Below are 13,792 nucleotides of genomic sequence, written 5' to 3'. Positions count from 1 at the left end.
CCTAGGGTGGGAAATGAGGCAGCTACTCCGCTCTCCTTGTCGTCTGCCTCTCGCACGGGCAATTGCAAATTTCTCCAGCAGCAAAGAGATGAATGGAAGGAGGCAGCGCTTCCCAAAGGCAGCCTGCTGTAAAGAGGCTTTCCCCGGAAATCGGCTGCAAGTCAAGCAAGCGGCCGAGCAGGAGACTTCCCTCCCTCCCCCAAAAAGAACTGCGGTACTCACTTTCCTCAGTTCTCGAGACGCTGACTCGAGTATAAGCCGAGGGGGGCATTTTTCAGCACAAAAAATGTGCTGAAAAACTCGGCTTATACTCGAGTATATACGGTATTTGGCATACATTTTACTAATAACTCAGAAGACTAATGGGTCTATAATTGCCTGGGTCATTTCTACTACCTTTTTAATAGATTGGTATGATAATTGCTAATCCCCAATCTCTTGGCATATGGCCCGTTCTATCTATAAATGTAAACAGAGATGCTAAAAGTGGAGCCCACCAACTGGGATTATTTTTTATTATTTCTGGCAGGACATTGTCAGCACCAGGTGCCTTATTAGCCTTGAGGGTTCCAATCAACCGGGATATCTCGCCTGGTGTAACAGGGGGCCAGTAAGGGGTTTGGTCCAAATTAATTTGGCTCTCATTAGTTACATAGCCGGGGTCTGCATATAGCTCTCTAAAATATTCTTCCCAGAATCGGTACCTGATTAGTTGGAGGTAGGGGGGATTTCCCCAATCCTCTGGTGATGTGCCAAAAAAGGGATGTATTTTTTGTCCTGACTGATGCAATTAGTCTATGCCAAGACTCCTTCAGAGCCGCCCTTTTCTTTGCTTTTAGAAAAGTCTTATATTGTGCCTTCATCTGCTTTAAGCAGTGAGTGTAATCCTCAGAAGGGGCATTTTTACTTTTTCTGTATTTGTTGTTATATGTTTTTTTTTAGTTGCACGCAATCCCTGTCAAACCATTTTTTATTCTTTAAAACCGGCTTTTGGGGGTGAACTAGTATTCTGTTAGTGAGAACCGATTTCAAATTTAAAATTAAAGTTTCAAACCCCTCTAAGTATGATCCTTCAAACTTATTCCTTAATAGAGATGTATGTAGTTCTATGGTTTCTGGGGCTAACATCCATTTAGTAACTTCCTTTTCATTTTTCTCTGTCCATTTAATTTTTATCTGGGTATTTTGGTTCTCTAACCTGGGTAGATAGGTTGAGCCAGCCCTTAGCAGTTTCTGGTGTAATGTAAAAGTAAGGATTAGTGGATCGTGATCGCTTTCCAGTCATGAGTCTACCTCCATCTTCTGCAGGAACATCAAGAGGTCATATGATATTATCCAATAATCAACTGTGGATGTTCTTCCTGCTCCCCGATATGTATAATCTGCTGGATGGTCATCCCATGTGGAACCATTAAGGATACAAAGGTCCATGCGTGCAGTCATCTGTCTTACACACAGACCTGCCCGATTTGCCTTGGTGTCTTTAAATTGTCTGGAATGCAGGGGTTCTCCTGGTACATTCTCATCATAGTGGATCTTAAATTGATTAAATAATGCTTGATCGTTTGGGCCCATCCTAGCATTTAAATCCCCCCCAATAATTATTGCTGCTGTGGGGTATTTGTCTAAGCAGCCCAGGATAAAATCTTCTATACCATCCCAGATCTTATTGATCAGATTATTCTTGTTGAGCGGAGGAATGTAGATATTAAAAAGCAAAATCTCCACCTGTTTGAATAAAAGTAGGGTAGTCACAACCCATGGCTGAAGAGGTGACAGCGGTACACATTTAAAATGCAAAGATGTATTCACTAATGTCACAATGCCCCCTTTAGCTCTCCCACCCACCTTACTTGGGACTGCCGGGATAGAGTTACCCCAGTAACCATCTAACTGTATCTTTGTAGAGGCCCAGGTTTCCTGTAAAAAGAGAATGTGAAATTGTGATACTGTATATAGTCAAAACAATGTTGGTCTTTTGATGGCACAGACCAACCAGGTTATATTCCAGATTATAATGGAGAGGGGCTTATCTTTTGCAGTTCATCAGGAGATTTGATTTATACAAAGGGAAGTTGTGGGGTTGTTGCAATGGCTTGAGGTGTCGTCACACACGAAATTGGCCTTCTCTAAAAGGAGGGGAGCCCCATCAAAATTCTGTGTAGACTCCTGGGAAATTTGTTCCAGGTAAGAAGATTTAGCACCAGCTAACAAGGCTTGCCGTTCCGGAGCCTCTTCTCTAGGTGTAGAGCAAGGGGTTATTAGGTCATGCTCTATTCGGCTTTGAAATGATGGCACTGACATGAATCCTCTCTCGATTTCTTGATGTGGTGCAGAAGGTATCATCAGGAAGTCACATAAGGATGCTAACATCTCCTTCTCTATTGGGACCTCTACTGGCCCCTGTGTATCTTGGCTTCTGCTTTCGATGAACTCATATTCTTGCAAACTCTTGCCTCCTGGGGGAGAAGTAAGAGGCTCAATTATAGGGGAAACCAAATCAATAAGCGGTTCAGACGTATCAGTTGTGACCAATAAGGATTTCTTTAGGTTTTCTAACTTGAATAATATATTATCTTGTTCACTCCTTGGGAGAGCGCCAAAAGCATTAATAAGACCAGTTTCTGTGCTATTAAGTACATCTTCACCGAATGGGGCTGGCTTACTCCCACTTTCTCCCTCTCCCTTTCCCAGGGTTGAGAATGCGGAAGAGACAGCAACCTTGGGAGCTCACATGTTAACAATTAAGGGTTTAACCCTTTCCTTGTAGAAAACTCTGATGGGAGAGATTTGAAAGGAGGCTAGATGTGCCTTCATCTTAAATAGCATCAGCGGTATGGTGGGCTGCTTAAAGGAGAGAAATATCCGCTTCCAATTTGGGGCCTCAGGGAGCCACTCTGCAGTATGTAGATCAATCTGCCCCCAGTGACAGTGAAGAAGCTGGCTTAGGGAATTTAGTATAGCACTCTTGGTATTCCAGCGACCATGATTAAGCCTGTTCATGTGGATTCTCAGCCAACCTGATGTGTTTGTAGTGAGCGATGTGATTGATATGATTGGTGTAATTGTAGGTGGGATGCTTTATTGTCTTCCCATGAAACTTCTCTATTAATACCTCCTCCTCTTGTTGCCTTAGCTGGAGAAGGACTATTTTTCTGAGTGGGCTGCCACTTTTTAGCAGGTTCTTTATCTGTTTCCCAGGGTCTGTGTTCATTTTCCTCTTTTTTTTTCTTCCCTCTCCTGAGTATTGGATTTACCCAGGTCAGCTGTAAGGACTTCAGTGGGGGTGCCCATAGCCCAATGTTGTGCTTGGAGAAGAACAGCTATATCTTTTTTCAGTGTCTCCACATCATGTTGAATGGTTATTAGTTGTTCAAATATTGAAACTACTGTTTGCGCTGTGAGAAGACATTGCTTTGCCATAAACTCTGTTGTATTCTCCCACAGTAAGCTCTCCCTACTCTGAATTAGATTGTTGTTGTTAACCTTTTTAGTCTTTATCTTAGTCTCCATGCCAGCTGTAGCTGGACCCGTTGTTTGTGAAAATAGCTGGCTATCATTTTGCTCCCCTCCCCCCAGATCGGGAAAGTCCAGTATCTGCTGTTTTTTCAGATCTCTTTGCAGGTCCCGTTCTAATCTCTCCGGTTTATTGGAAATGAAGTGGGGGGGGGATAGTTTTACTTACAAGTCTCCTGCCAGCAAAGTGCTCCTCAATTTTTAGTTGTTTTGCATTCTTCACTGGTGGGAGAGATCCTGGGCTGGTGCCATGGCACTTCTTTCTTTTACCCATGCCTCCTTTCTCCTTTTCATAGTCTGAAATGCTATTTAGTCTGTGTATTGCTGATGATTGTTTTAGAAAATTTCCAATTAAGGTATGGTATTTTGTAGATTTAAAGATTAAATTATACTACACCTCATAAAAACTGAATGGTAATGATTTTTAAGACCACAGGATGGCAGTAGAATCACATATCTTTAATCAAATATTAATATTCTTTCTTGAATAAAGAGGTAATGACTTAATAAAGCACTCAGTTTTTCATGTATTGTTTTTGGATGTGTTGGTTACAGACATTCCAAACATTAGTCTTGTAATTTCGGTGTTAAAAGACTAATTATCTAATTCTTCAGATACAAGCTTTCTTCTGCTCTCTCCAGGTCTTCTATTGTAGTTGTGCTTTTTGTATCTTCTTTTTTAGGAACTCCCACCCATTTTTAGCTTTTTTTCTGCCCTTTAGTTTCTTCTGCCACAGAATTCCTCTTATGCCTGCTCTGAATGCATTAAACTCTTTTTTAAAAGAAATTCAATAAATGTATTAGACTAGATTAGTTTTAATGTTTAAAATGAAGAACTGTATCATTACGTAATCACTTTCACCCAGTACTCCAGCTACTTTTACTTTTTGTGTAAATTACCCATTCTTTATTTAAAGGGGTTCAGTGTACAGTTAATGAGGCCCCAAAATCAGAAAATCTCATATTTCTCTTACAATCACAAATGTACCTGCTTTTGTACACAGTTTTTTCTCTCTCAGAAATTATGTTGGCTTTTCTTTTGCAAACTTTGAAGTTTCATTGGTAGCCTTGCCCATTTCTCACTTTATTTTTCAATTTTCTCTAGTTTTTTTAAATAAGTATTTTAATTTTTACAATTCTCTCTTAGGGCTAGGAAATGGCTTGAGTGCTTAGCAGAAAAAACAAGTATAAACGTATACTGTCTTACATGTTTGGGGACTGATTTAGCTGTGCAGAATTTTGGAATACTTAATGAATATTCCAAGCCTAGTTCCTTATATATTGGATTCAAAAGTTCTGCTTGGCAGAAACAGGATTGTTTAAATAGCTATATATTCATATTGGTGTGTATTCTGGGGCTCAGGTTTGTACCTCCATTCTAAATGTTGGTGGAATGTTAATAATTCTGTAATCCTGCAGTGTGTACAATATAGAACAGCAACATATAACAGAATAAATTTGTCTTTTTCCAAATCAAAATCTATCAAATGATCTGGAATGTAAAAATTGAAATAACTGATTAGTGAAGCAGAAGAATGAAGAAGAACAGGAAAACTTAAATAAGCAGACTTTTTGAACAATAGCAATGAAAATAAGCTATTGTAGGAACTCTAGATAATATGGATAGGAAAGTGGAATTCAGGATAGCCCTTTATAAATTTAGTCAGTTACAGAGCCCTTGGTGTGAGTGTAACTTAGTTATGAGACATTCCAAACTCAAAGCATTTTGCATACTTGTAAAGGATAACATTGAAGGAGAATGATAGATACAGTGATGTAAAAGCTAGTTAAAACCTGAAAAAACAGTACTTACTAGAACTGCATTTTAAAAATATCAGTCATAGGATACAACCCTGTGCACCATATCCTGGAGGTAAGCTTTATTGTTATTCTTAGTTTGTGTTGGTGGTCAGCAATGTTATTATATTGTTGTTTTGTTTCAGAACTTTTTTTTGCATCAATATCTGAACTACTTTTATTTAAATCAGTTCACAGGGCAAGTGTTAATTACACATCTTTCCATCCTTCTGGTAACTTTCTCATAACAGCATCTAGTGATGGAACTCTTAAGATAATGGATCTTGTAGAAGGAAGACTCTTATACACACTTCATGGGCATGAGGTACAATCTCTATTTTTGGACTTGCTTTTAAGACCTTGTTCTTTTCATCATAAAAATTAATTTCTATCCATGGAATAATAAAGTTAGTGTAATGAAAACCTGTGGCAATTATACTGGAGCTATATCTTTAATTATCCTAATTTGAACAAATTATGCAAACACCCAGCACTATGTAGTTCCTATGAATCAAAAATAACTTAATGGCACATAATCAGTTAAAAAATATCAATTGGACAAATATTGCATGCATAATATGCCAACTAAATATGCTTAACCATTACATATTACTTGTTTATTAGCAATTTAGGATGATTAAATAAGAAGGGAGAAAGTATAAAAAAACTAAAAGATTATGCCTTTTAAAATATATATTTATCTTGTTCCCCTTTGTTCTTTTTTAAAAATTTAGGGCCCGGTGCTTTCTGTAGCTTTTTCAAAAGATGGGGAGACATTTGCTTCTGGTGGCACAGATACACAGGTTTGTTAAAATAGTTACATTCTTAATAAATAACACTTCTCAATAAGTTCACTAAATTAATATTTTATTATCAAATTTAGAGGAATATATTTTTCAAGTATGTTGATTATAAAATTATTGTCTGATGTTTTTAGTCAGCAAATTTTCCCTTTAGTTAAATTATACTATATGTCTTGTTGCTTTACTATAAACTAAATATTCAGTTAAATGTTTAATTACCAAATGAAAAAACTGCATTCATGAAACTAGCAAATTTCTTACAGGTGCTGCTCTGGAAGACAAATTTTGATGCATCTGAATATAAGAAAGTTCTGGAAAAGCATATGCAAAGACTACATAGTGATGATCCACCTCACCTTCTGGATATTTACCCTCGATCCCCTCATCGCCATGATGCAAAATCACAGTCAGTTGAGGTAAACTATTATGGCTTTTAATAACAATTTATTAGGTATAGCTGGAATCTGTAGTTTTTCGGTGTAAATATTTCTTTAGGAATACTGACTGAGCTTTTGATCATGTTTTTTTCCAGAGTTTTTCATTCATTTTCTTCTCTACCATCCACAGTTTCTATTCTTTCTCCTGAAAATGGGCATTTTAAACTCAGTGAATGTAATATTTCTCATTAAGTAGTTTGCTCCTTTTCTCTAAATCTTTTTTTAACAGGTCTCTCCCTGCCGGTTATAGAGCACAGTTACAAATGTATGTTGAGGGTGGAGGGTAGGCTGCCAAGGAACAACTCTGACTTTAAAACCTTAAAGTCTTCCTTTCTCTCATTTCTTCCTAATTACCAATTAATACACAGGCAACTATATTCTAAATAGGCTAGCCAATAAGAATGGCAGAAAAACAGGACACAACTAGATTCTAGTATGAATTCATGTTTGAGCATATTCAGTGGCAATAAAAACAGTAAACATTTATTTGCGTTTAATGTGTGTATGCATTCCTATCTCATGACTCTGTTCAGAGTGATATAGCCCTTTTATGGGGAGGGAAAAATGAATTTGTGAATTTCCTTGTGGATAAAGTTGCTATTGTTTGGATGCCAATTTGACAGCAATGTGGGCTAAGCGACATCAAGTGTCCATTTGCAATTCCTTTGAGTCTGTGGAACCTGAAGAAGACAGACTCTTCCATATCATGATTTCTGCCACCTGTGAGTTAAATTCATGCTCCTCCAGGTCCTGCAATGATCAGGCATGACATGTGCCACTGGATTTGAAAGGTGCCACATACCTCTTTGGCCGTGAAACACTTAGTATACACTCTAAAAAGCCACCTCTTAACATAGCCACATTGACAGTTATCACCCTGTTTAGGAAAGGTTGTTGAGAATAGAGACTTAATTATGGAGTAACAGACAATATAGTTCATATAATGTTAATATGGGTCCCATATATGATGGATGTATATGTTTTACATAGTATTTTATGTTACTAGCTTATTATAGCATTAACACACTAGATGGCACTAATATTTAAGAATATTTTGTTGAATGGAAACCATCCTAATATGTAACAGGATTTTTTTTAGGATCAGAGCACTTTTAAATATTGATAGCGCTATCTTATATTAAGTAGCTTTAATACAATAGAACAGTAAATGTGGTGATAAAGAACATTTTAAAGAACATTTCAGTTACATAGTTTATATAATGCTCCCATGGTGTTATACTCAATATGATCACACAGAAGAGAAAGTTGAAATATTTTAGATTAAGGTTATTAAAAGATACACAAATTGGAAGCTTCAGCTCATACAAAAATATCTGTGTTCTGTCAGGAAGGTTAGCTTGTTTAATCTATTTAGCAATCATTTAGCAGCTATTGCAATAGATTCCACTTAGTTTCTATGTCAATTGAAATTATCATATTGTTTTTTTAAAGCCTTTCATGAAACCCCATTGTTGTGCCATTATCTGCTGGGATCTACTTACCAAGCCTCAGTTATAGTCCTATCCATCAAAGTAAAAAAAAAAAGTAGCACGGTAGAAATTATCCTTTTAAGTAATTTCCCCACCTCCTTTAGAGAATCATGTCAATATCCAGATGCTTACTTAAGTCAGATTTTATTTATTTGTTTGTAAAATTTATAGGCTGTCCATCTTCTCTCAAGGTAATTTTAATTTTAGAAGCTTTAATGTACAAAGGGTATTTTAATGTGGAGTCTTTAGTACTCTTTAAGCTTGATTTTACTTGCAGATGTTTCATTACCCAGGTAGATAATTTCATCAGTGTGAGTGTGAGATTTGCTCCCTGTTTATATACAGTAGCTTGCCCTTGCCAATTTTGATGGGGGAGGGGGTTTCTCTATATCTAGTTCCTTGATTTGGGTATTATATTTTGCTTGATTGTCTGGTATTAATCCCTGTTTGTTTAGGGGTCTGATGGCTCAATGGTTAAAGATGCTGAGCTTTTCATCTGGAAAGCTGACAGCCCAGGTTCGAGATCTGAGCGCTGTGCGATGGGATGAGCTTCCATTGCTTGCCCTAGCACCTGCCCACCTAGCAGTTCAAAAGTATGCAAATGCAAGTAGATAAATAGATAACAATTCGTTGGGAAGGTAATAGCATTCCATGCGCTTTAGCATATAATCTTGCTGACCACATGGCCATGGAAATGTCTTTGGATAATGCTGGCTCCCTTGATTAAGCAACAGAGATGAGCACCGCCCCCTAGAGTCAGACACAACCGGAGAGGCAAAGTCTTTACCTTTACCTTAATCCCTGTTTATCTGGGTGTTGATTGCTGGAGAGGATGTTTTGGGTTTTTTTATTTCCTTCTTAGCTTTTTTATTGTCTCTTTTGAATGGAGCAGAAATATACTTTATTTCTATGTGTTCAGCAAAGGCTGATTTGTCTGAATTCTAGGCTTCCAGGAATTCCTAGCATTTTTTCAATTTAGCTTGGTTAAGGATGGTCAGTTTCGCAGTTGAAACTAAGGTTGAATGTTTCCATATAGCTGTAAGAGATTTTTAATGTCATGATGCCGACTGTAGTGAATCCATTTGTGTTTTAGATGTATTTTAGTGAATTTTAGCATTCTTCATTATACTTTTATGAGGGTAGTAGGGACAATATTTTTATATTAATAATTTGGACATGCTTCATAAACTTTTACTTCTGCTCTACATGCAGCACAAAGTCTCCCACTTCTTTTTATGGAATTCCTGAAGCATTTTCTAGGGCACCGGTGTCAAATTCATGACGTCACATGACGTTTCGCAACATATCACAACTTTTTTCCCATTGCCGGCAATGGGGTGGGTGCGGTTTTGGTGTGACGCATCCAGCCCGCAGGCCGGCAATTTGACACCCCTGTTCTAGGGTCTCCTAGAGAACAACTCTTGTTTTAGGGTTTTGTCAGTGCAACAAAGCTTTGTATTACATTGACATTATATACATCTGCTTTAACTACTGTTATCTACTGTTAGGCAATTTTTTAAATTATTACTTTATCTAAGAAAGGGGTAGTTAAACTAATGCATTCACATGTTTTAAATGAAAATTTCCAGAAGCTATAAAGGTAACTGAAATCCAAATATAATAGATACCCAATTGACTCATCAGAGGACATGACATTAAACAAATTTCATCCTCGGTCTTGAGGAAAAGCAGAATAAACTTGATATAATCCAAACTGTAAGAAAAAAGTAAGGAACCTGTTGTGAGTATGATTTTTTTTCCCTAAATATATCCTGAATTTTTTTCTTAAATATTTAAATATATCATGTATATTTTAAGCATTCAATCTTTAATTTTTAATAACAGAATAATAGCAAATCTATTTTTCAACAGATAAATCCCAACTTTGATGTAACAAATATGCAAATATTAGACCCTCCTGTTGTAAATATCGCTTCATCACCTACGTTTCCCCCATCATGGCAGGTAAGTTATACCAATTATAATACATTTTTGTGCAAAACTATTAAAAATTCAGTACAAGTTAAGATTTGTACAGCTTGTACAGCCTCTGTGCTTGACATTTTTCTTTCCTTTCTTAATTGAAATAGAATTATGTGAGAATCCTGAATTAAGTTATGAGTTATTTATAACTTTCAAAAAGCATTTTCTTTTTTATCAGAAGTTTTTATATGCCAATATTGTGATTCCTATTTTATTTCTCAATAAACTTCAGATGTGAAGGTATCTTATAGTCTATCAGAAGAGGATAAGGAATCTGAGAATTGTAGCAGGAGGCAGGCTGGGCAGACATTCCCACCAGTTACATAGAAACATGCCTACACACAGAATAGCATATCTTCGGCCACTGATAATGAAAATATGATAGTTTTAATCACTGATACGTGTTCATTTAAAAGCACCTTAATGGTTGTGGTAAAATTGAGCAAGAAGAAAATGAATTGTTCCAGGATCCAAAACAATGTGTTTTTTCGGATTTGAATGAATAAATTACAGCTACTCTTCATATAGCAACTAAGTTGATTAGCAACCATTCACAAATATAATGGTTAAAAAATATTTTTGCACCCATTGTGTGCATTTATGACCTTTGCAGAATTTCTGTCTTTTTCAGTCAGATGTTTGCTATTATAGTTAGTATCACATATAACCTATTATTTTTGTTTATCTACTTATTTATGCCCATTAATACCCCATACCAAGATGTCTTCAAAGAGAAAAAACGATAGTTCAGCTGAAAAAAGTGTCAAAAAGCAAAGAAAAGCCATTGATCTCAATTTGAAGATGAAGATTGTATGTGAATATTATAGTTTCAATTTAAAGATGAAGTTTATAGATGATTATTATAGCATGAGAAGACAATTTGGCCCATTACACAATCTCCACTATTTTGAAGGACAAGGAAAGGATTAGAGAGGTGATAAAAAGATTATCAGGAATGAAAACAGTTATAACACATATAAGACACCAAAATGGCCTCAATTAGGAAATGAAAAAACTCCTTATTCTTTGGACTGAAAATTAGATACAAAAGAGCATGCCAGTTGGGCTTCTTATCATTCAGGCTAAGGCAGGCAACATTTTCAGAACACAAGAAACAAGCAGGTGAGGAGCGCATGGAAACATTCGCGGTCAATCATGGCTGGCTTATGTAGTTTCTGCAAAGATTTAATTACCACAACAAATACGCATGTCAGCCTTAGCCGGTAGACCAGACAGGAAACATGACCAAATAAGCTGATTCTACTTTATTGTAAAACTGCATTAACATAAAATCTTGCAAGTCTCAAAGTACAGCTCTCCCACTATCTCCTTTAAGCCTTCTTTGTCCCATTTCCCAAGGTCTTTCCCAAATATCATTATAACACAAGATGTTAAGATGCAACCCTCTTCTTTGTGGCAGCCCCTGAAAGAATAGAATAGCTATTTCAAGCTTTTTAGCTCTTATGAGCTAGCCATACCCTTTATGGGATTTGAACCTAGGCAGCCTGCATACTAGGCAGTTGTATTAACCTCCATGCCACCAGCTCTCCTCCCCTACAGATTGCTGCAAGAGTGAAGAAGTATATGATAATCCATTGCTATTTTCGGAAATGTTTGTAGCAAACAGAAATTTATCACCCACCATCTAATTAATGACTAAATTTATTTATTGATTAATTCAGTTTATATTTCACTAAACCCCTGTCAATCCAAGGTGATTTACAAGTAATCCATGAGCTAGGAAAATACTGTGATAGAAATCAAAACAAGAACTATTAGTGGTAATTCTGGTTCCATGAATTGTTATGGGGAAACAGTTTACTGGTTGAAACTGAAACTTCATCCCTGCATAGCAACTGAGGAATACTTTCTTAACAAAATGTGTCACTTTGAACAGGCAAATAATAGTTTAGCTTGTATCATAGGATTTGTTAATACTTAAGTATTCCTCTAATTCTAACACTAATGCATCATAGATGTAAAAATATGATCTACGTTTAAAGTAATACAGTAGTTTGCTATACAAATAAGGCTATTCTATTTTCATTCCACTGTAGCTTAAGCTGATGCTATTCTTATGAACTATGACCAGTATCCATCATCATTTCCTTCTTTTCCATTTTTATCTCTTCCCACCCTCCCCCCCACAATGTATCTAATAATCTAAGGACTAGGGATCATTGTCACAACCAATTCTGAGGCATGTGTAAAATCCTTCAGTACACACATCCACTGACAAACAATTCCATCTTCCTGTAGAAAAAAAACAACTCTCTGAAAGCTAAACCCCAAGGAATGCAGGTGCACCAGCAAGCCTTTCACACAAGAAACCATTATTTTAGCACTCTTAGAAAGTGCTTCTGTTACTTGGACTGTCTGATCCTAATGAGTTTCCTGCTGACCTACAAGATGATTTAGTACTGTTCTAAATACCGTTGCCAGTTCATAAGTATAACAGCAACTAATGAAGCAGGCCATCAGTAGTTCTGTAAATCTGTAACTGCCCAGTTTTAGGCTTAAATGTGGCAGATGTCTATTCTACTAGTTGATTGATTTTGATGTCTATTCTACTAGTTGATTGATTTCTACTAGTTGATTGATTTTGATTTTTTAATTTTTAATTTTTAATTTTTTAATTCTATCAAGCATGTTTGCGTAATACATTGGGAATCCTTGATACTTGTGGAAGAAATTGAAACCACATAGTGTACATTTACAAGTTACCTTCTTTATGTGCGTGTAAGTTACTGTGATACTGATAGTCCTCGACTTACAACCACAATTAAGCCCAAAATTTATGTTGCTAAGCAACACAGTTGTTAAGTGAATTTTGCCCCATTTTATGACCTTTCTTGCCACAGTTGTTAAGTGAATCACTGCAATAGTTAATTTAGTAACATGGTTGTTAAGTGAATCTGGCTTCTCCATTGACTTTGATTGTCTGAAGGTGGCAAAAGGTGATCACATGACTGTGAGACACTGCAAATGTCATAAATATGAGTTAGTTGCCAAGCATTTGTATTTTGATCATGTGATCAGGGGGATGCTGCAACGGTCTTAAGTATGAAAAAGAGTCATAAGCCACTCTTTTCAGTGCCATTGTAACTTCGAACGGTCACTGAATGAACTGTTGTAAGTTTGAGGACTCCTTGTACTTGTTTGTACTATTTTCTAAAGTCCATATCTCAGAGAACTAACCTCAGCTTGGCTGCACTATTTTAACACAGTTGCTGAAATTGATGGAGGTTAATCGGAGAAGCCATATTGATCAATTATAATCTGAATTGCAAATGTCCTTGATCAATTAAAACTCTTTAAGAATCATTGCCAAATAGGTATTTTCCAAAGTTATGTACAACAGTCCAAGTTTTTTCCAATGTTATAGCCCAATATGACAAAAATGGAAGTAATCTTGCAGCTTTGGGAGAATTCATTTTTTAAAAGAAATTTTATCAATAGAAGAGAATATCTGTAGTTTGGGATTGAACTGTGAAGTTCTTGGTGCTCTCTGATCTTGGTTTTTTGCTTGCAGACGTGTTCATTGCCCAACTAGGTAACATTAATGTGAATATGAGGTTTGCTCCCTGTTTATATGCAAGTGCTTGCCCTGCCAGCTATATTAATAAACTATATTTACTTGTTCTGAGATTTGTGTTAGTTTGTGGGTCTTACATCAAACAAATCACACTGGACACTATACATGGACATCTTTTTTTCAGAATAATTTTAGTTGAATGCTGTTGCATACATACAATGAAGTGAAGTG

General features: G+C 36.4%; 1 protein-coding gene across 2 annotated transcripts in view; it reads left to right on the top strand.

Annotated features, from left to right (window-relative positions):
- The window catches only part of POC1B (POC1 centriolar protein B), a 52,232-nt gene that overhangs the window by 16,954 nt on the left and 21,486 nt on the right, over window positions 1-13,792 (top strand). For both annotated transcript variants that reach the window (XM_015810974.1, XM_015810973.1), the window contains exons 7-10: window positions 5,505-5,638; window positions 6,048-6,116; window positions 6,380-6,532; window positions 9,916-10,008. In XM_015810974.1, coding sequence (XP_015666460.1) covers window positions 5,505-5,638; window positions 6,048-6,116; window positions 6,380-6,532; window positions 9,916-10,008 — 449 coding nt within the window. The remainder of the gene's footprint in view (window positions 1-5,504; window positions 5,639-6,047; window positions 6,117-6,379; window positions 6,533-9,915; window positions 10,009-13,792) is intronic.

Source organism: Protobothrops mucrosquamatus, unplaced genomic scaffold (genome assembly GCF_001527695.2).
Source record: "Protobothrops mucrosquamatus isolate PMUCROS unplaced genomic scaffold, P.Mucros_1.0 scaffold26, whole genome shotgun sequence".
In the NCBI taxonomy this organism is placed as follows: Eukaryota; Metazoa; Chordata; class Lepidosauria; order Squamata; family Viperidae; genus Protobothrops; species Protobothrops mucrosquamatus.
Note: the sequence above shows the minus strand (reverse complement) of the source record. Positions and strands in the feature narration are given on the sequence as shown.